Source organism: Triticum urartu, chromosome 3 (genome assembly GCF_003073215.2).
Source record: "Triticum urartu cultivar G1812 chromosome 3, Tu2.1, whole genome shotgun sequence".
NCBI lineage: Eukaryota > Viridiplantae > Streptophyta > Magnoliopsida > Poales > Poaceae > Triticum > Triticum urartu.
Window position 1 is genome coordinate 98,076,695 of NC_053024.1, and position 27,406 is coordinate 98,104,100.

Consider the following 27,406-nt stretch of genomic DNA (forward strand, 5'->3'; position numbering starts at 1 on the left):
GAACTACGAAAGATCTAAGTCTTCGAGCTCCATAGGCTTCATAACGTGTCTTCTTTTGTCATAGTCTTCAATGTGAATATCTTCATATACCACCTTTGACTTCAATGTCTTCATACATTTTTAGGGGTCATCTCTGGTAGTAAAACCGAATCAATGAGGGACTTCTACCTGTGTTATCCTGCAATTCTCACAAACACATTAGTCCCTCAACTAGCTTTGTCGTCAATACTCCAAAACCAACTAGGGGTGGCACTAGATGCACTTACAGGTGGGCGCCAAAACACAGTGTGTCCTCAGCCGAAATCGACACCCTCCCCGATTCATATTCATACACGGTGGGCACCAAAAAAAAACTCTCGTCGGCAAATATTCGGTGTATGCGAGATTACCGTCCTATCCCCAACCGACTAATGTTGTTGCGATGTAGTAGAAATTTGAAACGGGGGCTAAGTTTGTAAATTTCCTCGCATTTGAGACAAGCGCGCCCTGAATACATGGTTGCCCCTTCCTCTCTACCTCCCTTTTCCCCATTCGTACTCCGTGGGCGCCAAAACACCCTCTCCACCCCACCCTCCTCCGCCCACCGCCGTCCTCCGCCCCATCCACCATCGTCCTCCTCCACCATGCCGGAGCTGATACCCCGACATCGTCGTCCATTACAAGAGATCGACCTCTCTCATCCACGGCTTCGGACCGGGATCCTTGCATCCCGTCCTCTCGCTTCATCCCCGCCGTCGTCCACCTTGTCGGCGCCGCTCCTACGACCGCCTCGTCCACCGCGCCCCGCCGCCACCGTCTACCCTCCTAGATCTGCTTCCACGCCACCGACAGCCATCGCTACCACAGCACCGTCAAATTCTCAGCAGATGCGTACACGGCGCCGCACCAGAGGCAGTACTCTTTCGTATCTGCTCAACTTATTTATCGCAGCAAGAAAATAGATCGTCACTGCTTTACTCTAATTTCTTGTCTTGGTTGCGAAGTTGCCTTTGTCCGGTTTGCACCTTCAGATCTGCCATGGCACGCTCAACACTATACTCCCAATGCTTATGGTTTTCCCCTTCTATATTCCACACTAGTTAAATTACAGTAGACTAAATTTCAAAATTGGGTCAGTCGATTTTTCAGAGCTCGCCGGAGTTCGCCGGTGCAATCGAAGGGGCTCGGGTGGTTGTGGGGCCTCACCAAACGAAGAAAACTCGACGCGGGTGGGGGTTGGGGCGGGGTGGGGTGGCGGAGGAACACAGGCAGTGGGGGCCAGTGGTCCGGCCGGTGGCCCGTGCGGTGTTCTGTATGGGAAGAATCAGAGACGAGGAAGAAGAAGGGTTAGGAGACGTAGGATCTTCATCCAACCGCCTGAAATGGTCGAGAGACAGCTGGGAGTTGCATTCTTAATGCGCTCTGGTTCATCATGTGTGGCACTGCGCAACCAACATTTTATTATCCAAAATCTGCTTGCTCTTCTTTACCATGTTCCTCTTCCGTTCTTCTTTAATATGTACTCTCTCCGTTCCTAAATACAAGTATTTGTATAGATTCCACCATGGACTACATATGGAGCAAAATGAGTGAATCTACACTCTAAAATGTATCTGGATACATCTGTATGTGATCCATAGTGGAAATCTCTACCAAGACTTATATTTCGGAACAGAGGGAGTATGATAGTAGTACAGTATGTTCCTTGTACTGAAGATGAGCAGGACATTTGCAGTGTAGAGATCTATACGGTTGGTTGTGATGGACACTTTGAGCCTCTTTGATTCGTAGGATCTTGTAAATATAGGAATAGGATTTGTAGTGGCCTGCCCACTTGAATCCTATAAGAATAGCAAGGAAATGCGGGAAGTTGTGTCGCCTTTGAGAGTTACACTGATATTAACAGTACCGCACCTTCACTTGAAGAGAGCTGGTATTTGAAGCCTTTCTAGCCGTACCGGCAATACTAGCAAATATATTCCAGCAAGTTCAACTTTGCTGATTTTACTCTGATGCTTAAGGTTTTCCCGTTATATCTACACTATGATCTGTGTAGCTGCTTTGTGTCGCACTAGCAGCAGTCCACTCTTGAAGCTAAACACTGCAATGACTTACAAAATTGGCACCAAGGCATTGAGTGTCATTCTGGATGCAATGAAACTCATACGCTCCCCACCTGTTGATTCTTGTTCAGAATATGATCCTAATGACTATTCTAACCTCGAGGAGTCAAAGGCAGATGGCCTGTCCTGTTCACCCATCAAGGTGCATGTTCTAATTTGGCAATGTTTTATTGATTGCGGGTATCTTGCATATGTTGTCTTGCATTTCTTCTACTTTGTTGCACCGCCATCTGCTTAGTTTACTCATCATATATGTCGAGATGCCATTCCCATCCATTATCAATACATATTCCATCTGTCATCATACCATGTTTTTTCACTCAAATGCTGTTCTTGTGCATCAGACATCAAAAAGGAAGAGGGTGATTGCCGAACCTGAAGGAGCACCAGCAAAGTCCTTGAAAAACGTGGTGGTGCCGGAGAAATCAGACAGCACCCCACTTATATTGGATGTACAACCAGTGACACAAAACGTAGGACCGACTCCAACAGACTGTACCCATACTTCACTGGCCATACCACTAGCCCCACCACACAGGACCTGCACTCCAGCAAAAGGTATACCGATTTCATTTGCCATAGCACCAGCTGTACCACAGAAAAATCCCACTCCAGCAAAAAGTACAGCAAGTCCACCGGCCGAAGACCTATCCCAACTGCAAAGACGGCCAATTCCTGCAGATTGGAACCCCATTCCATTTATTCTCAGTTTAAAAGACAATGCTTTCAATGTTGTTAGGGACTACATGCATATATTCCCATCATGGGAAGATTATTGTGAAGACAAACACCATTTTCACATCTTCCTGTCCAACTTACGTGTAAGTGCTATTATTCATGGTTATTATTTTCCTGTTTTCTGTTGATTGAACACATCAATGATTTACATTACATTGTTGTAACTAGGCGAGTGTCAATCTAGATAGTCATAACGAGCAAAGCTTGCTTGTGCTTTTCAAGGAAGCATTGCAGCAGTATCGGTGTTACCTGAGGAAATCACACTTTGATGGCAAGTCTACAAACGAATTTCCGGTTAAGTCTCCTGTGCTAAATTTAGAAGACATTGAATGGAAAAACCTTGTTATGCACTGGTCTTGTCCCCAGGATGAGGTACTTTCTATGAAATCACATGACAATTTGAACTTCTACTTTTCCGCATGTGCCTTACGGATCTTTTTTGTAGGAAATCTGCTCGAAGAAGAATTCCGGTTTGACAAGAACGATAGGATATCACAAATATGCTGCCCTCTGCTTTGCTCTTGTTAGTACCTGTTGTCCTGTATCACTGTATTTGCATACATACCTGGTTCATTATGTGACAGTAGTATGCATGATAGCTTGCTTATCAATTGTTCGCTCCAAATTACCTGATCTGTATGAATGGTTACATTAGTGTAGAATATATCCAATGCCAATGTTTTTTAGCTCTGCATTGTTCTTGTAAGTACATGTTGTCCTTTATCAGTGTACTTATAATGACAGGTAGTTGTTCATGTACCATCACTCTGCAGCTTATTTTCCTTTGCCCTCCATTTTCTACACATCAGATCTATATTTACTCTTACCATAAGGTTGGTACTGAAGAAGTTTAGTTGTGCATTGCTCTTGGTTGTACCTTTTGCCTGTATCGCTGCACTTACATTTATAGCTACTTGGTTATGTAGCATCACTCTTCATCTTATCTTAAATATTCTCCATTTTTTCATATATTATCACATCTATATTTACTCTTAACAAAATGTAGAATAAAGGCAATGCTTTTGAAGAAAATTCTATGGTAAACTTCTTGAATTGCCCCCCCCCCATCAGCATGGACAAGGCCTTTATAGAGCCTGTCTTCACCAATAATGTAAGTTTGCCCATCTCAAGCCTTCAAACTTTGTTGTATATATTTGGTTAGGCATGACTGCAACAGCTGTTTATTTTTGGTGTTTGCATCAAATTGCTTGTTTAAAGTTTATTATGTAGTTCATAAACAAAATTTTGTCCTTTCTCAATTTAAGTTTTCAGTTGTACAACCAAGTTCCTTCTTCATACCATGTAAATTAAACTATACAGAGCAAGTGATCTTCTTTTGCATTGCATGTATGCTTCTGTTCTTCATCTGTAATCCAGTGGTGTGGTGAACCTACCCACTACAGCACAATGTCATATTCTGCAATGTCTTAACTATGAACAATGTCATATCATTCTACTATTATTTAAACTGTCTCTTTATTTGCCAATCTGAAATGGTATAAATTGACAGCACACTAACCATTGATACTTATGAGTTCTTGATCTGTAATCCAGTGGTGTCATGAAGCTGCCAACTCCTTCACAATGTCATTTCCTGCCATGTCTTGACCTGAATAATACCATATTGTGTTAATGCAATTTTAAACTGTGTCACTTTATTCGTCGGTAAGAAATGTGATGAATTGTCAGCACTGATACTTTTATGTGCAAAACCTGTCATCTGTATGCTTTTTTATCTTTCAGAGTGAGGAAGATATAAGTGTTGAACAAGCGCAGTCTCATCATCTTGCTCAGCTGCTTGCGCTGCAGCTCCCCGGCAGGGCTAACCTTTCTTGAACTCTATTGAAGTGTTGTCGATTTTGTATATTATTTTGTCGGCGTGTTTATTTGCACTGGTGGCGATCTTTGATGCCCAGTGTATGTAATCTGTTGTCTGCTTGTGCTTTATTATCATAGTGGCGAACTTTGATGCCCAGTGGATGTAATATGTCGTAATTTCTTTACTGTATAGTCTAGGTTTTTTCTTATTCACGATGTTGCAGTTATTTTACTGTATATATATCATGTCTTCGCAGTAAACCGGCCAAACCGTAAAATTACGGTACATAATCGGGCCGTCATGCAATCATGATGTAGGTTGGGCCTGAAACGTGCCGAACAGCTCACGGGCCGGCAACAGCCCGAAATGAACCCCGGCCCATGATTGTGCGAATCAAATCACGGGCTTTTAACAGGCCAAAATTGTCTTGGTCCTTGTTTGGCCCAATCAGATATCGGCTGCGAGCAGGCCGGATGCAAACCGGGCCGTAGTTAGGCCCAACTATATGATGGGCTTTTAACAGGCCGAAATTAATATAGGGCTGAAATGTTAAACGGGCCCTTAACAGGCCAAAACTAATATCAGGCCGAATTACTAAGTGGGCCTTTAGCAAGTGGGCCCAAAAGCATAGTGTCCAGTTGACGGGCCGAATCTGATATGGGCCATAATTGAGCCCAAAGCCTCTTAAAGGGTCGGACCTGATCTGGGCCGTAATTTGGCCCAGAACGTGGTAGGCTTTTAACGGGCTAGATCTCATATGGGCCACTATTAGGCTCGGAGCGTGGCAGGCCATTAATGTACCAGATCAAATATGGGCCGGCATTTGGCCCAAAACATGGCAGCTAGTTAATGGGCCGGCCTACTAGGGTCCTCAAAATCTTATGGGCCTACAGCTGGGCCGGCCCATTAATGTAGGTGAAATCTCGTGGGCCTTTAGCTAGGCCGGCCCATTATGATCTGCAAGAATCTTGTGGGCCTTTACCTGGGCCGGCCCATTATGGCACACAAAAATCTTGTGGGCCTTTACCTGGGCCGGCCCATTATGTCCCGCAAAATCTTGTGGGCCTTTAGCTGGGCCAGCCCATTATGGTATGCAAAATCTCATGGGCCTTTAGCTGGGCCGGTCCATTATGGTCCGCAAAATCTTGTGGGCCTTCAGTTGGGCCGACCCATTTAAACTTGATGGGTCGGTCCACGTGTCAACATATCATAGGCGCGTCTCGCCCATTGGATGAGTGACACCTGTGCCAACGCAGACCTGACACGTGTCTCCTCCGGCCAATGATGATTTTACACATGGAAAATCCCCATTGGTCGGGGCTGTTAACGGGTTATCGGATCCAAAACCTAACCCGATAGCTTAACGGCGTTCCGTTACGGTGGATGCCATGTGTCGGTCATCCTTGACGAAAGCACTTCTGTGACGCGCGATTTATCATCATGGAAGTGGACACTTCCGTGATGATAATTTTGGTAATGTCATGGAACACTTCTACGACAACACAGGTATGACTATCTTGATTCTGTCATAAAATCGTCATGGATGTACATGCATGACAAAAAACGCGACCTACTGTGACAAACACGTATCATCACGGAAGTGTATTTTTTTGTAGTGAAACCTGGCTCTGATACCACTATTGGGGAACGCAGTAATTTGAAAAAAAATCCTACGCACACGCAAGATCATGGTGATGCATAGCAACGAGAGAGGAGAGTATCATCCACGTACCCTCATAGACCGTAAGCGGAAGCGTTATGAGAACGCGGTTGATGTAGTCATACGTCTTCATGATCCGACCAATCCAAGTACCGAACGTACGGTACCTCCGAGTTCAGCACACGTTCAGCTCGATGACGTCCCACGAACTCCGATCCAGCAGAGCTTCACAGGAGAGTTCCGTCAGCACGACGGCGTGATGACGGTGATGATGTTGCTATAGACGCAGGGCTACGCCTAAGCACCGCTACGATATGATCGAGGTGGATTATGGTGGAGGGGGGCACCGCACACGGCTTGGAACAATCAACTTGTGTGTCCTAAGGTGCTCCCCTGCCCCCGTATATAAAGGAGCAAGGGGGAAGGCTGGTCGGCCCTTACAGGGCGCGCCAGGAGGAGGAGTCCTCCTCCTAGTAGGAGTAGGACTCCCCTTTCCTACTCCTACTAGGAGGGGAAAAGGAAGGAGGAGAGGGAGAAGGAAAGGGGGCGTCACCCCCCCCCCTTCCCTAGTCCAATTCGGACCAGAGGGGGAGGGGGCGCGTGGCCGGCCCTCTCTCTCTCCACTAAAGCCCATGTGGCCCATTACTTCTCCCGGGGGGTCCGGTAACCCTCCGGCACTCCGGTTTTCTCCGAAATCACCCGGAACACTTCCGGTATCCGAATATAGTCGTCCAATATATTAATATTTATGTCTCGGCCATTTCGAGACTCCTCGTCATGTCCGTGATCACATCCAGGACTCCGAACTACCTTCGGTACATCAAATCACATAAACTCATAATACTGATCGTCACCAAACGTTAAGCGTGCGGACCCTACGGGTTCGAGAACTATGTAGACATGACCGAGACACATCTCCGGTCAATAACCAATAGCGGAACCTGGATGCTCATATTGGCTCCTATATATTCTACTAAGATCTTTATCGGTCAAACCGCATAACAACATACGTTATTCCCTTTGTCATCGGTATGTTACTTGCCCGAGATTCGACCGTCGGTATCTCAATACCTAGCTCAATCGCATTACCGGCAAGTCTCTTTACTCATTCCGTAATGCATCATCCTGCAACTAACTCATTAGTTTCGTTGCTTGCAAGGCTTATACTGATGTGCATTACCGAGAGGGCCCAGAGATACCTCTCCGACAATCGGAGTGACAAATCATAATCTCGATCTATGCCAACTCAACAAGTACCATTGGAGACACCTGTAGAGCACCTTTATAATCACCCAGTTACGTTGTGATGTTTGTTAGCACACAAAGTGTTCCTCCAGTAATCGGGAGTTGCATAATCTCATAGTCATAGGAACATGTATAAGTCATGAAGAAAGCAATAGTAGTAAACTAAAACGATCAAGTGCTAAGCTAATGGAATGGGTCAAGTCAATCACATCATTCTCCTAATGATGTGATCCCATTTATCAAATGACAACTCGTGTCTATGGTTAGGAAACATAACCATCTTTGACCAACGAGCTAGTCAAGTAGAGGCATACTAGTGACACTTAGTTTGTCTATGTATTCACACATGTATTATGTTTCTGGTTAATACAATTATAGCATGAATAATAAACAATTATCATGAAATAAGGAAATGAATAATACCTTTATTATTGCCTCTAGGGCATATTTCCTCCATTCTACTCGTGCATATAACATCTACGCATAGACTTGGCTCTGATGCCACTGTTGGGGAACGCAGTATTTCAAAATTTTCCTATGATCACGCAAGATCTATCTAGGAGACGCATAGCAACGAGAGGGGAGAGTGTGTCCAAGTACCCTCATAGACCGAAAGTGGAAGCATTTAGTAACGCGGTTGATGTAGTCGAACGTCTTCGCGATCTAACCGATCCAAGCACCGAACGTACGACACCTCCGCATTCAGCACACGTTCAGCTCGATGACGTCCCTCGAGCTCTTGATCCAGTTGAGGCTGAGGGAGAGTTCCGTCAGCACGACGGCGTGATGACGGTGATGATGAAGTTACCGGCGCAGGGCTTCGCCTAAGCACTACGACGATATGACCGAGGTGTGTAACTGTGGAGGGGGGCACCGCACACGGCTAAGAGAAGACTTGTTGTGCCTTTGGGGTGCCCCCTACCACGTATATAAAGGGGGAGGAGAGGTGGCCGGACCTAGGGGGCGCGCCATGGGAGAGTCCTACTTGGCCTCCCGGTCCAAGTAGGATTCGGTCCCCCCCTTCCTAGTCCAAGTAGGAGAAGAAGGGAAGGAGGAAGAGAAGAGAAGGGAGGAGGGGGGCGTCGCCCCCTCCCCTTGTCCAATTTGGACTGGGCAAGGGGGGGCGCGCCACCTCTGGCCGGCCCTCTCTCTTCTCCACTAAGGCCCATGGTGGCCCATGAACCTCCCAGGGGGGGGGTCCGGTAACCCCGGTACTCCGAAACTTATCCAAAACGACCCGAACCATTCCGGCATCCGAATGTAGCCTTCCAATATATGAATATTTATGTCTCGACCATTTAGAGACTCCTCGTCATGTCCGTGATCTCATCCGGTACTCCGAACAAACTTTGGTTCATCAAAACACGAAACTCATAATACAAATCGTCATCGAACGTTAAGCATGCGGACCCTACGGGTTTGAGAACTATGTAGACATGACCGAGACATATCCTCGGTCAATAACCAATAGCGGAACCTAGATGCTCACATTGTCTCCTACATATTCTACAAAGATCTTTATCGGCCAAACCACATAACAACATACATTGTTCCCTTTGTCATCGGTATGTTACTTGCCCGAGATTCGATCATCGGTATCATCATACCTAGTTCAATCTCGTCACCAGCAAGTCTCTTTACTCATTCCATAATGCATCATCCCGTGACTAACTCATTAGTCACATTTCTTGCAAGGCTCATAGTGATGTGCATTACCGAGAGGGCCCAGAGATATCTCTCCGATACACGGAGTGACAAATCCTAATCTCGATCTATGCCAACTCAACAAACACCATAGGAGACACCTATAGAGCATCTTTATAATCACCCAGTTACTTGTGACGTTTGATAGCACACAAGGTGTTCCTCCAATATTCGGGAGTTGCATAATCTCATAGTCTGAGGAACATGTATAAGTCATGAAGAAAGCAATAGCAGAAAAACTAAATGATCATTATGCTAAGATAATGGATGGGTCTTGTCCATCACATCATTCCCTAATGATGTGATCCCGTTCATCAAATGACAACACATTTCCATGGTCAGGAAACTTAACCATCTTTGATTAACGAGCTAGTCAAGTAGAGGCATACTAGGGACACTCTGTTTGTCTATGTATCCACACATGTACTAAGTTTCCGGTTAATACAATTCTACGTGAATAATAAACATTTATCATGATATAAGGAAATATAAATAATAACTTTATTATTGCCTCTAGGGCATATTTCCTTCAGTTTGGACGTTGCCACTGGCCCAGGCACGTGCCCAGGCGGTGCCGCGCACTCCAGTGCGCCTCTGGCCTCCCATCTAGACGGAAAAGTGGCAACGTGGGGGAGGAGGCTGGTTGCGCCATCAGATCTCAACAGGAGTTAAACTCCAGTGGATCCTCTGCGGCTGCTGGACCCGACGTATCCTCCTCCTACAATCTTCTTCAACGGCAAGTTTCCTGTCCAGTTTTGCCTCCTCCTGAACACTCTCACACCAGGTCACAGAGTGGTATTGTTCAACCTAAACTATACAAAGATGGTTGTGTACGTTGGGGTTCGTTTTGTGCCACAGGTGAATCGCAAAGTGTGAGCGAAGCACTTGGTGAACCACGATGGAAGGAGGCCATGGATGAGGAATATGCTGCTCTCATGATGAACAAAACCTGGCATCTAGTTCCACCAGCCAAGGGGAGGAACATTATTGACTGTAAATGGGTTTACAAAGTAAAAAGGAAATCTGATGGCACTATTGACAGGTACAAGGCACGTCTAGTAGCCAAAGGTTTCAAGCAAAGATATGGGATTGACTACGAGGACACGTTTAGTCCTGTAGTAAAGGTTGCTACTATTCGATTAATTCTTTCAGTTGCAGTGTCTAGAAATTGGTGCATTCGACAGCTAGATGTAAAGAACGCGTTCTTGCATGGTGTTCTAGAAGAGGAAGTGTTCGTGAGGCAACCTCCTGGGTATGAAAATTTAAAATTTCCATGTCATGTTTGTAAGCTTGATAAGGCATTGTATGGGCTGAAACAAGCACCTAGGGCTTGGTACTCCCGCCTGTCATTGAAGTTACAGTCTCTAGGATTCTCTCCCTCTAAGGGGGACACATCATTGTTCTTTTACCATCATCATGGGATCACTATTTGTATGCTCATTTATGTTGATGATATTGTTGTTACAAGCTCATCATCTAAAGCAGTTGAGGCTCTTCTCAAGGATTTGAGCAAGGAGTTTTCCCTTAAGGACTTGGGTAATCTCCATTTTTTCCTCGGGGTTGAGGTAAAGAACGTGCCAAATGGTATTGTGCTATCACAAGGAAAGTATGTGCAAGAAATACTTCAGAGGATGGTCATGAAAGGCTGCAAACCGTCGTCTACACCCTTATCCACCTTTGAAAAATTGTCTCTTCATGATGGGGAGGTACTTGGAGCAGAGGACGCCGCCAGGTATAGGAGCATTGTTAGGAGCTTTACAATATTTGACACTAACTCGGCCAGATATTTCATATTCAGTCAATAAAGTTTGTCAGTTCTTACATGCTCCTACTACTGTACATTGGACTACAGTAAAGAGGATCCTCAGGTATCTGCAAGGAACTAAGGATCATGGACTTCAGACTTGGAAAATAAGATTCGATGCTAGTAAGTGCTTTTTCATATGCAAATTAGACAGGTTGTCCTGATGACAGGAGGTCAATAGGAGGTTTTGCAGTGTTTCTTAGCAGTAACTTGATCTCATGGAGTGCTCGTAAATAACCCACTGTCTCTCGATCAAGTACAAAGGCGGAGTATAAGGCTTTAGCAAACGCAACTTCTTAAGTTATTTGGGTTCAGAACTTGTTGACAGAATTGTGTGTTCATCATCCAAAGGCAGCCTTGCTTTGGTGCAATAATCTTGGTGCTACATATGTGTCTGATAATCCTATTTTTCATGCCAGGACAAAGCATATCGAGATTGACTATCATTTTGTCCGTGAACGGGTGGCCAACAAATTGTTGAATATCAGGTTTATCCCTACTGGTGATCAGGTGGCAGATGGTTTTACTAAGCCACTCACTCTGCGGCAGTTAGAAGCTTTCAGGCACAATCTCAACTTAGACAGTTGTGATTGAGGAGGAGTGTTAAACAATGTATTCTACGGTATTGTATAAACCGTATAGTTAGCCGTATAGGAGTGGTGGCGTGAGTTGTTAGGTTGTTGTGATTGCTTCCTTGGAGATCAATCCAAACCTAGCGGCATGTATATCTCCTGTAACCAACCGGACTTGTGCCCTATATTAACACGCAGCGCGTCCCTGCTCAATGCATACGCTTAACCTAGTTTTCACATTGCCAACCCCGGATGGTCACTTGGTGAAAGGAAAATTATTTGTAGGTCAAGCTCACCAAAAGAATGTTGTTATGGGGATGTCTTCACAAGGAGGGAAAAAAGATCTAACCAAATCTATTGCAAAGTCGGTCCCTACCTATCTAATGAGTGTGTTTAAACTCCTCTTGGGGTTCTGTGATGACCTCAATCAAATGATCGGCAATTATTGGTGAGCTTCTGAGAAAGGGGAGAGGAAAGCACAGTGGAAGGCGTGGGATGCACTACAAGCTCAGTTAGCTGCGTTGCCCTAACCCTTCAGTGGAGTAATTTCCCATTTTTGATGGAGACAGATTGTTTGGAGGCATTTAATCTTCTAAAGGCTAGCTACACTGATAGATCAAGATACACTTTCATGGTGGATGAAATAAAAGTGGAACTAAATACTCGTGCCACTCATGTAAGCCATTTGTTAACGAACTTCGCTACTACCTCTGCCCGGGTTTATTAGACCCCTCTTATTTTGGGCTAAAGTTTGATGATAAAATTAACTAATAAAATGTAAGTTATATGTCACAAAATTTATCCTATGGGAAAGCTCTTTCAAATACGAACTCAACAATATACTTTTTGTATCATATAATTTATAATTTGTTAGTTTTATAGATGGTCAAAAATTTACCCAAAATACAAGGGGGTCCAATAAACCCGGACAGAGATAGATGTCAGAAACACACTATGGTTTGGTTAGGGTATGGACCAGATGTGGTCGTAAATCGCTGTAACGAGGAATGCAACCCTGATATTTGAGTAATACAAAGTATTTTCCCGCAAAAGAATAAGACTCTCGGATGGACTCGAAGTGCGGCATTAATTAGTTACAGGGTCATGAGCTCTCTGCTTTGGAATTTCACATGAAACAGTTCAATTTCTGCATGATTTGGAGACAATTCCAGTGCTCCAACCACTGTTTCCGGTGAATGCCACATTCGATAAATACTGAGTATGATCACTAGCTAAGCAGGTGTGAGTATTTACAATATATACGAGACAATTCCGCCAGAATGGGAGAAATGGACTTGCGTCCTACTTATAGCTTGTCACGTAAAATCAGGAGTTGGTCAGTGTGCACCACGCGAAAGGGCGTGTTCCATCCTCATGCCCATGCTCATGGGACGAAGCAGAAGAACAGCTACCGCTGTGACTCGACGTCGCCTCCTTCCCTGTTCTCATTCTGTTGGTGTTGGCCCTCGGGGCCAGCCTCAGGAGATGCCGCCGTTGAGCCGCCCAGCTCGGACTTGCAGAGAGGGCACAGCGCGTTGATCTTGAGCCACTTGTCGATGCATTCCATGTGAAAGACGTGCCCGCAGGGAAGCTCTCGCAGATCTTCGTTGTTCGAGAACCTTGACAAACAGATGCAGCAAACCTGAAAGAGCCCAGAGGTTCCCAGATGTCAGCTAATCGCGCAACGCGGCACAAATGTGTATGCATGAGCACAAGTTTCCACACTTGATAAGTGTAAAATGGAAAACGGGTGGGAAACTCACGGCGTCTTCCGCGGAGATAGTCCGCTCCTTGTCAGTTCCAGATGCCAGAACGCCACCATTGTCTTCCCCCACATCTCCTCCGTCGCGGATCCTCATCGACTTGTACTTGTACGCCACCAGCGTGTTGATTACTTCTGCGGTAGCGCCTTTGTTCATATCCAGATCCTCGTGGAAGCCTACCATGGAGATTATGCAGGGCAGGCAGCAGCATATCATCGTGCACAGGATGAAAGGCAGTGCATAGCCGATGAAGCCGAATGCAAGGAACACTATACACAGCCTGGAAAATGGTTACAAACAAATAAGCAAGGTACATCCGAGGTGAAAGGAACGTGTCATGCAGAGCACCTAGCAACACACACCTGTACAAGTTAGGAGCGTCATGGACGGAGAGCGGCCACCGAATATCCACACATTCCCCACAACAAACCACACGGCAAAGAAACAATCCAAGGCCAACTTCAAGCACGCAACCAATGCGTAGACCCTACAAGTAAAAAAATAAATCTTGTTACTTCGTAACTTTAAACATCAGGAAGAATTCAAAACGTTGCATCTCATCCAGGGGGCAGAGTAAAATGATCTAATGTACTCCCTCCGTCCCAAATAAGTGTCTCAACGTTGTACTAACTCTAGTACAAAGTTGTATTAAGCTTGAGACACTTATTTTGGAATGGAGGGAGTATTGAGCAATCCTGAAAGACCTAATGTTTACTCTCATTATTAGTTATGCAGAAGCAGCCAAATCGTGATAGCTAAACTGCTTCTGCAGGTGGTTCAGTCGAAGAGAATGTTCTTTTTTTCACAGGGGAAGAAAATGTTACCTTGGACTTGCAATCGGGAAATTGTTTCTTGGGACTCCAGTGTTGTTATCTTCATTTACAGCTTCTGATGCATGAGCAGATGAAATTGCTGCAAAAGAATCAGACTCGGATATGTTCCTTTGAGATGAACCCTGGGCTGATGGTTCTTGCTCGATGTTCTGGCAATTGCGATGGAGATAGCGCCAATAAAGATGTGGAATAGTAGCAACACAACCTATTATATAGCCAACAACCCACTCAAATAGTGGAGCGCGTGGATGCTCATTCCTTGATACCGACAGGACAGTAGCAGCTGCTATAATCTGACTAACATTTACAATAAGCTCGATTGAGATCCATAAGCCAGAATTCAAAGGATTCTGCTGACGATTGACTTGATCCCTTCTCACGAAAGATGCGCTTCGAAAGTCAGGCATACCGGCTGTGCCAGAACTTTCTGGGACAGGAGGAACTTCATTTGAAGGACCTCTGTTGTGGTTCAACTCATCCAAGTGATTATGATTGTCCGGACGGGATGTTGACGGCGACATCAGATCATTCCTTGGTATGTCGATTGTGTGATCATGACGAGTGACATTTCCAGGGTGATCCATCAGTAAAGGATGCTAATCTGCTGCACGTTCACACTGCGATTCAACAGGAGCGGCTGTAAACTGGAAACCAACCCAGCACCTTAGCTTGACATTTTCCTTGGTATGCAGCAGTTTCCGACAGAATGCTCTATATCTTTCTCACACACTTTGAACCGATGTGTTTCCCCCCTACACCACCTTCAGGTGACTTTTAGTGTAAACTTCAGTTCTGGCACAAAATTATGAAAGCCTTTGTATAAGGTAAGACATCATATATCAATAGACACGATTGCACTTGAAGGAAAGACCATAGCCTGACTTTATGAAAGATTACAATGATCATATTTAGTGTGTAAGGTAAGCCTCATTTACCATCCCCAATTCCAATGTAATGTTGCAAATTTTGGCATTATAGAATCAACCTTTTCATCAACAGTTTTCCGCAATCCTACAGCTTGACCACAAACCAATTATGCAAGGAAGAGAAAAGGATCAATCTACATTCCGAAGGCACGCCAGAAGTCGATGTTTTTTCCCAGTGGCATGCAACGAGTAGGAACTTAGGAACGATAGGATTAGTGGATCCAATGTAACATCTACCAACCCTAGAAACAAAGATCAATTGTGGCAGACCAAGATACTAGTTCAAACGCCACGTCGACACATTTAGCTCAAATGAGCATTACAATGAAAACGGAGGAAACAAAAAAAATGCTGCAATAATGCCCCTCCTAATCATCAATGCTCACCATTCCCCCAAATCACCTGGCCGTCTGATACGCATGGAGAGCAGCAGAAACAGGGAAACCAAATCCAACGGGCATTACTCATAAAAGCAGCATCCATCTCAACCCAACAATGTGGCTATGCGAATTCAATATTCCGCATAAACACAACCACAAGATCAAATCCAGTGGCTCACAACAATTCAATCAGACCAGCAAACCCTGAACGCGAATCAGCAAACCCAGAGGCAAACAGAACCACACCCAATTCCGACAATCGGGGCAATGCGGTCTTTGTATGAGGCAAGACGTCTTTTTTTTCGAAAAGAGGTAAGGCATCATATATCGTTCCACAGGACTACACCTGACTTTATGAAACATCGCGAAGAATGAGGGCATTTGTGCAAGGTAAGCATCGGTCACCATCCAAAGTTCCAATTCTTTTTGTCTAAAAATTTGGCATCACAGAATGTTTCATCAAATGAAAAAAAAAACATACAATCCTAGAACTTGACCACAGACCAATCATGGAAAACAGGCTAATCAGAATTCCAAAGGTAAACTGCAAGTTAACACACAATCTTTTTTTCCAAGTGGTGTGCATTGGATTAGCGGACCCAATGTGGAAAATACACCTACCAGCACCAGAAACAAAGACCAATTCCGGCAGGCCCCAAACACTAGTTCAAACGGCGCCACAAAATACTAGCTCAACGGAAGGAAACAAGAGAAACGCTCCTCCTAATCGTCAACGCCATCAAATCACCGGGACTGGTTCAAAAAAAAATGCATGTGGAGAACGGCAGCTACAGGGAAACCAAATCCAACGGGCATGTTACTCACGCCGTCTCAACCCAGCTACGTACGTACGTGGCTACGAGAATCCGATACCCAGCACGAACACGCCGACAGGAGCAGCCCGGCAGCTCGCAGCCGATTTCAATCGAGCCGGCGAACCTTGCGGCGACCGGCGCCGCCCCCCGACCCGATCCCGGAGCGAGGAAGGGAAGGGACGCACGTACCGGGCAGGGCGGGGGAAGGGGCGGGGCGTGGGCCGAAGCTTGGAGCTATAGGCCTCGTCCTCCTCTGGTCGTCGTCGTCGTCGCGGCGCTCCTGGCGGAAAATTCTATTCTCTCTCCTCCATTTTTGTCTGCTCCGTCGGTGCTTTGCCTTATGTAGGTCAGCGGTCAGGGACGAACAGGTCAAGCGGGGGTCAAGCGGGGGCAGCTCGGTAATTATAGATGGAACGCATCGCGGCCGTTCGTGTGGCCAGCGGGGCGGGATCGGACGGCCGGGGGGAGGTGGGCGGGTAGGCCGTTGGCGCGTGCAGGATTAGAAACTTCTTTGTTTGAAAACGGAGTCGTTTTCCTCGTAGAAACCGTGTGGGATTAGGTAGAGTAACAGTAGGGGCAAAGGATTATTAAGCCTTTATTTATTTCTTTTTCTTTTTGGCTTCGACTAATGTTAGGTAAAACAGACAAATGGCCAGTGCATAACACATTTTCCCTCTCGCAAATATAGCAAGCGCACATTTCAGGTGTGCGATTGTCCTATTTTTAGCAGAGTGACTAGTTAATAATAAATCTTTAAAATTGCTTATCTTTTCTAAGAAGCACCATTTGTTATGTCAGTGAATCATGATGATTTAAGTACTATATAGATTCCTTTTTTTCACAAAATGTGGTTTTGCGTTTCTGCTGAATATTGTTGCCCTTTCTACACTTTACACCCATGGATAGAACAGACAAGTTCAAATTGAATGCAGAACTTTGCAAAAAAAAAAAAACTCAACGGCTTGGCCACTGAAAAAAATAGTCAATTGACACTGACACTCGCAGGTAAACATTATTTACAAAAGTAAGGCATATGTGGGAAATTGGAGTTTCATTGCTCCATTTGAATTTTCTGTAAATGTGATCACAGCATCAGCATCCGCAAAAAACTGTGCAGTACATCAGCTTCGAAACAAAAATGCCATTCGTTTCCAATCAATAAACAGAGAGCCGACTCAAGCATTGCCAATTTACGCATCTAGTTTCTTCTCAGCTTCACCAATCACCCGCAGTTGCTCGAAAAAGGCAGTGAGTTTCCTCATGTCCTCCTCTTGGACGCTGGGCGGGGCCTTCTCTCTGTAACCGGACGCTTCCATCTTCTGAGAAAGGGCATGCTGTAGCCTGCGCGCATGGATAACAAGAAACCATGTTACAGGTGATACAGTGGGATTAACAACAACGACAACCATACATGCGGATCTTTAGCGGGAGAGAACAATTAGATGGCAAATCAGGCTTACTTTTGGATTTCATCCCTCTTTTTCCTTAGCTTTTCGAGCTCCACTTCCGCGTTTAGAGCTCCTTGAAGCTCAAGGTATACGGACAGATCTTTGTTGACAACAGCAGTCGAACAGTCAAGTGGAGTTTCGTCACTCTCTGCCAGGATCTGGAAATTGTCCAACATCAAATCAGTATTTTTCATCAAACAGATGAAAAAGGATAAAAACAACTACTCCCTCCGTTCCTTGATATAAGGTGTATAGATTTTTGAGAAAAAATCCGAAATATAAGGTGTATTGCATTGCACCACTTGGCTGGATAATGTTTCTAGTGAATTTATTATATTTCCATATATTAGGCTAGCTCCTCTATTTTCTCATGTTAATTAGTTAGGTGTAATCTCACCCATAACTTGTGAAATTTTTTCTCCACATGCATTCTTTAATTTCCGTACCAAAAACTATACACCCTATATTAAGAAACGGAGGGAGTATGAAAATTGATTATTCTGCGATAGACAGTCACTTGAGATGATATGCTCCACTCCAGGCTTTACCAAAACATTAGATCCGTAAAGGAAGTTTTCAGATAATAAAACACATAATACAGCTAAGGAAATGCAAGGCAAAACCTTAAGTGACGATACAGAAGAAAGAGACACCACTAGAGATTGATAGCACTGAACAGTGGCAGCAATATCTTCGCCTCGACAAAGTGCAAAAGCAGGTCGCCTGTTCATGAAAAAGATAAGAAATAAGATGTCGATTTGGCAAGCCAACTGTAGAACAAGAAGAATCAAGCAACCATATATATCATGCACAGTACATTGTGAACACAAAGCCCAGGTACATGACCATATATACACACCTCTCATTTGTATCTGTTGGTGGCTTCAGAGATCTTAGTTTGTTCACAGTATCCAAGATAATACTAAATTCACTTTCAAGTTTATCATCTGCCCATTCCTGTGATAAAGAACAATTGCTTTCCACTAAGAAAAGGATATTGCAACATGAAATTCGATGTATTTAAAGTCTTCTGTTAGACATGAGTATTACCTGAACAACAGATGGATATTCTGATATCATGATGGAATTTTTTCTGCAAGAATCTTTGGGCTGAGGAAGACGCTGCCAGAGTTCTTCTGTTACATAAGGCATGAATGGGTGGAGCAGACGCAAACCATTGTCGAGGCAAACCCATAGGGCATCTCTACAAGCAGCTCTTGCTGAATCGAACTCTTGAGAGTCATTGAAGAAGTAAGGTTTTACAGCTTCTATAAATACATCACATAGCTGGTATTGCCACCATGAGTAAATAGCAGATGTTGCATCGGCGAACTTGTATGCTTCTAATGAGGTCACAGTCTTGCCAATAGCCTTGTTAAGTACCGAGAGTATCCATTTGCAGACCGGGGGCATTGAAGACACAACAATGGTTGCTGGTGGAGTATAATGATCACCAAGTTTGCCCATTGCAAAACGAATGGCATTCCACAATTTATTGCACCATTGGCGATATCCAACAACCCTCTTGATATCAAGATTTATCTTGTCAGACTGCAAAACAAGAGAGATTCTATAAAAAGATGAATTGGGAGCTTATAATACTACAACAGAAACTCAAATGGGTGTGACTATAACCTGAGAAGTGTAAGAAATCAGTGCGAAACGGAGTGCATCAGTGCCACATTCAGCAATGCCATCAGGAAAATCTTTCTTCTTCCCTTCTCTTGCAACACTTAACTCATTTTGATCCAGGTTGCCTTCTTCCAAACGTTTGAGGAGATCTTCAAGTGTCGTACCGTTTATCACCTCGAGGGGATCAACAACATTACCAAGTGACTTGGACATTTTGCGGCCATGTGCATCACGGATCATAGGATGCAAATACACCTGCAAAAGAGGGTGCAATCATGATTCAGTATGCAAGACAATTAAAGCATATCTTCAACTAGAAAAGAGTTGAAGCTCAATATGGTTGGTTAAATAAATAGTTTCGGAATTTAAAGAGAAGCACCTTCCATCCAGAAAAGAAAAGGAAAGTTAATGAGTTTAAGCATTTAACACTACATGATAGTCTCAATCAAGCACACAGTACAATATGACAAAGGACGATGATGACAGAAATGTAACTTGTGTTCAAAATTAACTAAGAACAGAGTTCATGCAGGAAGCTGACCCGTTGACACAAATGACAGATCGCGGAATAATAATTGAAAAAGGGTGGAAGTTTCTCCAACGAGTATCTGGAAAACTTATAGTGCACTATATTGTCAAACAATTACGCTCTCATTTTTTTAACTGAACCTTGTCTGTAACATCCACATACTCCAACTACCAAGGTTTAAGGTAGATTGCCGTGAGTAACATATCTTCAGAGTTCAATCAGGACAACACTGGAATGGCATGTAGAGGAAAATGGCAGAGCAGCAAATAGTGCAAAATGGACAACCTCATTAATCCATTCAGCAAATGTCAGTAGAATTCATAATGCATGATTTTGTGAAACAATGGTGGTTATGCACTGCCACTATTAAATGTAGATTGCTTCAGTTTTTGGACATTTGGGCATAGCTACTGTTACACTAAAGCAAAGTTTCACTATGTCCAGGCCTATGGAGACAGAAGGAAGAGGTAGCTATAAGCTAAAGAGTGCGCACAAGGAATTAGATTATTTATGTATAATGGATTATTAGAACTGTAGATAGAATACAGTTTGATTGTCAGAGAAAAACATTTCTGTCGTTACCTTCTGAAATGGCACATCACCACCAAGTTGCATACCCATCATCACCATACGTGCCACCCAGAAGAAGAGAATATCAAGTCCAGTTTCAAGTACTGAAGTAGGGTAGAAAGCACGAAGATCAGCAGTATCATCTGGCCAACCAAGCACTGTCAATGGGAAGAGACCAGATGAAAACCAAGTATCCAAAACGTCAGGGTCTTGATTTAACTGGAATTTCTTCCCCGGATACTTTTTCTGTGCCTCAAGCATTGCATCACATTCATTCCTTGCGACTATCCAACGGTCATTGTTTGATCCCAGATCATTCAATTGCTCATCTTCTAGTGTCACATACCACGCAGGTACACGATGTCCCCACCAGAGTTGCCTTGAAACACACCAATCGCGTATATTTTCAAGCCATCTGCAAGAATGGTGGATGGATCATGTTTCTTGATATTTCATTACTTTCAGCTGAAGTCTGCAAGAGGTGGCACTTATAACTAGGCAAAAGGAGATACCTGTACCAGTCTTGTTCATATTGTTGCGGAATAATCTCAATTTTTTTGGATCTTACAGCATCAAGACCTGCCTTTGCCATCGTATGGCAATTAACAAACCATTGAGGCTTTATCATAGGTTCCACTACATCATTACTTCTTGAACAAATGCCCAAATTCATTTCATTCTTTTTTGTGTCCTTGTACAACCCCTTAATTGGCAGAATAAAACATTGTTAGTCCAAAACTCAGAACTACTCCCTCTGTTCCTAAATATATGTCTTTCTAGAGATTTCAATATGGACTACATACGGATGTATATAGACATAGTTTAGAGTGTAGATTCACTCATTTTGCTACGTATGTGGTCCATATTGAAATCTCTAAAAAGACTTATATTTAGGAACGGATGGAGTACTTAATTAATCCAAATGAAATAAATTGGAAAAGGCAAAAAAATCAGTCTAAAGTGATTAGTAAAGGTAAATAGTTGGTCACTGGATTCCACAGGCATGCAAATTTCTAATAAGAGATGAGAATCCGTTACAATGGATACCCAACCAAAATGGGATAACATGAAGAAGCCTTGAAGCAACATATACACAAACTACCAAAACACATATTTCTCATAAAAAGAACGCTGTACTGAGAGACTCATTAACTAGATTAATCAGAAAGGGTGAAGGACAACCATGTAAGAGGTAGAAATGTTTATACAAGAAACAATATTGCTTAAGGCTAGCAAGTTCCAATTTGTTTTTTGTAGTAAGTGTTAGCAAAATAGAAATGTGAATATTACATTACATAAGTTCATGATATTTCACTGTATAGTCTCTCTTTGTATGCCATCACCTAAAATTTATACTAATCCAGCGCAATAACCTAACAACCATTCTTCAAATACTACATCATAAACGTTATGCACCAATAGCTAAATGAAACCAGTAATACCTTTTCCTTCAGTGCATCAATAACTGCAACCCGAGCAGCAAATCTTGGCATTCCTTCAAATTGTGCACCTCCATTGCTGTTTATCTTCCCATCATCTGTGAAGATATTGATGAACTCTAGGTTGTGTCGTTTTCCAACCTCAAAGTCATTTGGGTCATGGGCAGGTGTAATCTGCAAAACGAGCACGCAAATAAATTAGGTAAACTGAAATAAAAATAAATTAGGTCAGTCCTAGGCATTATAACATACCTTGACAGCCCCAGTACCGAAAGTGGGATCCACTAACACCGCATCGCAGATTATTTTGAGTTTTCGGCCATTGAACGGGTGAATGGCATGCTTTCCATGCAGATGCTTATACCTTTTATCCTCAGGATGAACAGCTATTGCCGTATCACCGAGCATTGTTTCAATTCTTGTTGTTGCGACAATAATTTCACCTAGTCCTTCTTCAAGAGGATAGGCAAAGGATATCAACACACCAAACTGTACAGGACTACTATAACCAGGGACCTTCAGCATAGTTTCCTCTTTAAGCTCTAGATGATCCACCTGAGAAAACAGCATTTTTAATGAAGAAGTTGATCTTAGTCATGGGTGTGGAATCAAACTGTACAGTGTAGACAATACAATAAGCTTTGTTAACCTCTATGTCAGATATTGCTGTTAAAAGTGTGCAGTCCCAATTCACAAGGCGGTAGTCCCTGTAAAGGACCAAATCATACATAAGAGGTAAGAAAACTAGGTCGGTCATTGAATGACATAGAGATGATAGTTAAAAATATGTTAACACTTACAGCAACAGGAGAGGAAACTAACCTATAAATTAGGCCATCTTTGTGCAACCTAACAAATGCTTCGGTTACAGCTTTCGATCGTTGTTCATCCATTGTGAAACACTGATACACGAGTTAAGATCATCAAGTTGGTAATTTCAGAGTAAGAAATATAAGAGTAAAAAAAACAAGTGCATGTGCTTTTTTTCTCAACTAAAGAAAACAGGAATTTTACCTCACGGGACCAATCAAGCGAAGCCCCAAGCCTACGTAATTGACCCAGTATGGTACCACCGTACTGATCTTTCCATTTCAGAACCTGACCGAAAGATGATGACAAAAAATAGAATAAGCAAGAAAATGATTACCACAATGGAATCAAATTAAGCCCAGTGTGAAGCTATGCTCACTGCGATTTTATGACTACATCGGATGTTGAGCCCGATTATTAATATTCCATAGTATAAAGGTAATGATTAAATGAATTATGATCTGATACAGGAGAAGATGAACAACAAACATAACCATGTATTAAGGGGAATATAGGTGCTTACTTCAGATATAAATTTGTCACGGCCTATGTCATGCCTTGTCAGCTTCCTTTCACGCATTAGCTTCTTTTCCACTACAACCTGGCTTAGGAGAACATATTATTAAATCAAACAGAGGGTGTAGAATATAATGCAGGTTGAAGACAATACAAAATAACTACATTTGGCAACACCATACAAGATGAGAGAATTCCTTATTTAACACTGTCTAAATTTTATGCCCTATTTGACATCGACAAATAATTTCTTCCCTATCTAGCAAGGAGTCTAAATTTTATGCCTTTTATAACACTTTAGTCCATTTTTAGCCTAAATGACACTTGAAAAGACTCTTTTACCCCTCATGTGGTATGTTTGTGCACGTGTGCTGTTTGATGATTTTTTTTATCATCTTTATGAATAATTATTATACTATTATTTGTTGGATTTTCCTATGGAGCCCACATAATCTATTTTGAATATCTAAGTTTTCTTTTAGGGGGGGCAAGGCCCTTGCCAGCACCCTATGCCTCCACCACTGTGTGTGTTGTTGTGTGTGTGCTCCTGCCAATGCGTGCTGGGTTTATTTATAGCACTAGATCGATTCAGAAAACACACGTACGTGCAAAACTGGCTTGTAAGCTAGCAAGCAAGCATGCAGCTGGATGGATTTCCAGCCGTACGTGGTCAAGCCAGTACGTACCTCACACGTATGTGAGCTAGCTGATCCATTCTATCGATCGTTTCTAGGCGGCTCGCACTAGTGCAACATGATCGATACCATCACGACGGAACAACTCGGCGGATCGGTAGACTTGTTTATGGCCAAAGGCTTTCTTTTATTTTTGTATTGCTTTGACCTGGTGTCTCTTGTTGTGGTATATAATACACGGGGTACATGTATATATATTACTAACCTGGACCTAACCTAAACCGACTAGGAATAAATATCCTACGTGGATACCTATACGAACACGGGATTAACTCTTACAATGCGTGTGTGTGCGCTACTGCCTCACTGATGTTGAGTGTATACTACTGCCCCCCTCCCCACACACACATCACATGAGGGACAAAAGGGTCTTTTCAGGTGTCATTTAGGCTTAAAATGGATGAAAGTGTCATAAAGGGTATAAAAATTGAACTCGTTGTTAGATAGGGAAGAATTTTTTTTGAGTGTTAAATAAGGAAACGAAATTTAAGATAGTGTTAAATAAGGAATTGTTTTATACAAGATTTAGTTTCATTTGCTAAAAGGGAAAAAGAAAGTCTGATAAAGAGAAAGTACATCATTCTGCCAAAACTAAAATATCCATGTGGCCATTGCTTCTAGTTAGGTGCATGCGAAATTGGCAAGCCTACCGGTAAGGCAGTAACACGGTAAGAAACATCTGGGCTTTGGAAATAGTGTTCCAAATACTTTTGCCAATATTACAAACATTACATATACTAACAGGGCCTAGAACCCCTGTAGGCAGCTTTATTTTAGTGGTGGCACACAAACAACAAACACGGTATTTTTTCATAAGTTGAGTGACAGCAAGTGCCACCAAAGAAGATATGAGTAACTCAACTGTACTATATGTGTATGTCATTCACAAGATGAACTTAATCAAGTCCAAGATACAGACCTGTGTAGCAATTCCAGCATGGTCCACTCCTGGGACCCACAGAGCATTATATCCCGACATTCTCCTCCACCTTATCATAGCATCCTGCATTGTTGAAACAAAATAAAAGCAAAGAGCTTAAAATGTCTCGTGAGTGACCAGGGAATGGCAAATAGGTCTCACATCTCTACAAGCATAAAATTTACACCTCTATAGCCACTGTAAGTGCATGACCAATATGAAGCGCTCCAGTCACATTCGGAGGTGGTAGAACCTGAAATGAAATAACTTAGCACTTTTGCTGGAAGGAAATCCAAATCCACATTTGTACAAAAACACTAGTGATCCCATAAGATGACATCATGCTAACCCAGCTCCCAGTGCACATCTTGCATGAAGCTAATAAGAAGTGGGTCACTTACTATAACAAAAGGTGGTTTTGTGCTTGCAGGGTCTGCCCCAAAATATCCTGCTGACTCCCACCAGGAGTACCACCTACATTGTGGGGAGAAAAGGTATTCAGTTCAGGTAGGCGTCTCAGATGCTATGAATTACAAATACGAGAAAAGCAGACTAGCGCATCTTACGATTTTTCAACTGCACTTGGGCTATACTGCTTAGCCATTTGAGGTGCAAGCGATTTCTTCTCCCCACTAGGGGTCTTAGGGTCAATGAAATCCTCGGGGTTTTCATCCCCCGCAGCCTTCTTCTTTTGCTTCTTCTCACTTTTCTTAGGTCCATCCGATGTTGCTTGAGCCTGCAGACGACGAAATCAGCACAAACCCATCTCCACCAAGCGTTCCAGCACCAAACTCATTTAAGGATGTTGCAACCTGGAGCCTAGCAGTCTCCTTTTGCTTTGCCTTGAGCTTTTTCTCCTCTTTCTCTCTAGCCTGCAAGTAGAACACTGAACCCATAAGGGATCTTTTCCCATAAACATAACTAATAATTTCATCTTGGCACTGGACCTGTAGTTTCTAACATCAGCACAATTCACAGATGACCACACAACCAATTCGGGAGAACTGGTTGTCAATTACAAATGCACGTCAAGACGAACAACAGCACAGGGACAAAATTCGCGAAAGCAATTTCACACGGATCTCGGCCAAGCATACCTTCTGCTCTTTCTTCAGTTTCCGCTCCCGCTCTAGCTCCAGCTCCTTGTCGTCAAGCTGCTGCTCGCATCACCACCAAAAAAGAGAGGAGAGAAATCGGGTGAGCCGCTGATAATAAACAGAGCGCAAAATTGGACTGCCGTCGCGGCAACTTCCGCACAGACCTTCTCCTCTGAAGCCGCCTTCCCCGGTGCCTGCGCCGCGGGCTGCACGAGGCCAGCAAAACTCGAATCAGAGGCGCGCGAGCGAAGAGATCCATCGATGGGAGCGGATGAGCGCGGGATTACCTTCTCCATGGTGAGAGATCGGGTGGTACGGCTGGTCGCGCCGCCGGCGCTTGCTTGGACGTTGCGGAGCACGGCGAGAGCAGAGGGTCGCTGAGAGGTTAGGGTTTTGCGGGATTTCTTTTGGTTTTCGAGGATGGTGAAAGGGGTTAGCGGATACCGTGCCCGAGTGTGACACTGACATGTGGGTTTATCAGATGGGCCGGGATGCCATCGCTTTGTAGCCCGTGTTCTCTCCCTGAATGGGGCGGCCCAGGAAAAACCATATGTCTGGCCCAGCAGCGCAGCACTTGTTCCTAAGCCCGATAAACCCTTCCTCCTTGAGTTTTTTTATAAAAAGAAAATAGCGCCCTCCTTGAGCCCTTAATTTTGGCAAATCCTATTTGGCGCTGCAGGCGTCCGTTAATGTGTATTCTGCAAACGGGCGCCTGCAGCGCCCCGCACTGGGCCGGCCCATCTCACCCTGGCGCCGTTTAGGAATTAGCCTCGCTGTAATTTTTTTTAGGATTGCCCTCGCTGTGAGGCAAATCCTATTTGGCGCTGCAGGCGCCCGTTAATGTGTATTCTGCAAACGGGCGGGCCGGCGCGTGCTGACCTTCGCGGCAAGCGCGTGTCGGCACGCTGGCCCGGTAAGCACGCCCACGAGAGATCGAGGCATGCTACGTACGTGATCTCTTGCCTAGTGCCTAGGAACAATCTCACACGTCGTACTCGCGCAGGAGGCACATTCGAAGCATGTCTCTCTCGTTCGCGCGTGTCGGATCGTGCGCATTCGCTTTCATGGGCCACACCTCCGGGTCTCACACAACGTTTCTTGACTGAGACGCTTCTGCCCAGCTAGTCGCCACACGCAGACGGTTAAGCGTGCGTGCGAGCCGGCACGCGTGCCTGCTAGCCAGCAGCACGGCCCAGGCATGCGCCTATCGTGCCGGCGCCTAGGCGCCAGGCCAGGTATGGCTCCCAACCTTCCCTTCGAATTAACAGGCAGCTACCACCGCGCCACCCAGCTAGATTCGATCAATAAAATCCTTTTACTTCTATTCTTATTTCATCTGTCCTTTCACCTTTTCCTTTATCGTTATCGTTTTTGTTTTTTCTTTTATTCT

General features: G+C 44.0%; 1 protein-coding gene and 1 pseudogene across 1 annotated transcript; both read right to left on the reverse strand.

Moving 5' to 3' along the window:
* Window positions 1-12,749: 12,749 nt before the first annotated feature.
* LOC125543095 lies at window positions 12,750-16,703 on the reverse strand (annotated as a pseudogene).
* Window positions 16,704-17,395: 692 nt separating this feature from the next.
* LOC125543096 (valine--tRNA ligase, mitochondrial 1-like) lies at window positions 17,396-26,476 on the reverse strand. The gene is made up of 22 exons (XM_048706341.1): window positions 26,304-26,476; window positions 26,181-26,222; window positions 26,017-26,073; window positions 25,732-25,791; window positions 25,486-25,655; window positions 25,321-25,393; window positions 25,107-25,172; window positions 24,920-25,003; window positions 23,313-23,390; window positions 22,994-23,077; window positions 22,802-22,881; window positions 22,629-22,686; window positions 22,232-22,534; window positions 21,983-22,153; window positions 21,053-21,243; window positions 20,553-20,955; window positions 19,445-19,696; window positions 18,860-19,360; window positions 18,669-18,766; window positions 18,433-18,532; window positions 17,822-17,967; window positions 17,396-17,702 (listed from the first exon to the last, which is right to left on the reverse strand). The coding sequence occupies exons 1-22, from the start codon at window positions 26,310-26,312 to the stop codon at window positions 17,552-17,554; spliced, it is 3,177 nt and encodes a 1,058-aa protein (XP_048562298.1). The 5' UTR covers window positions 26,313-26,476; the 3' UTR covers window positions 17,396-17,551.
* Between the last annotated feature and the right edge of the window lie 930 nt (window positions 26,477-27,406).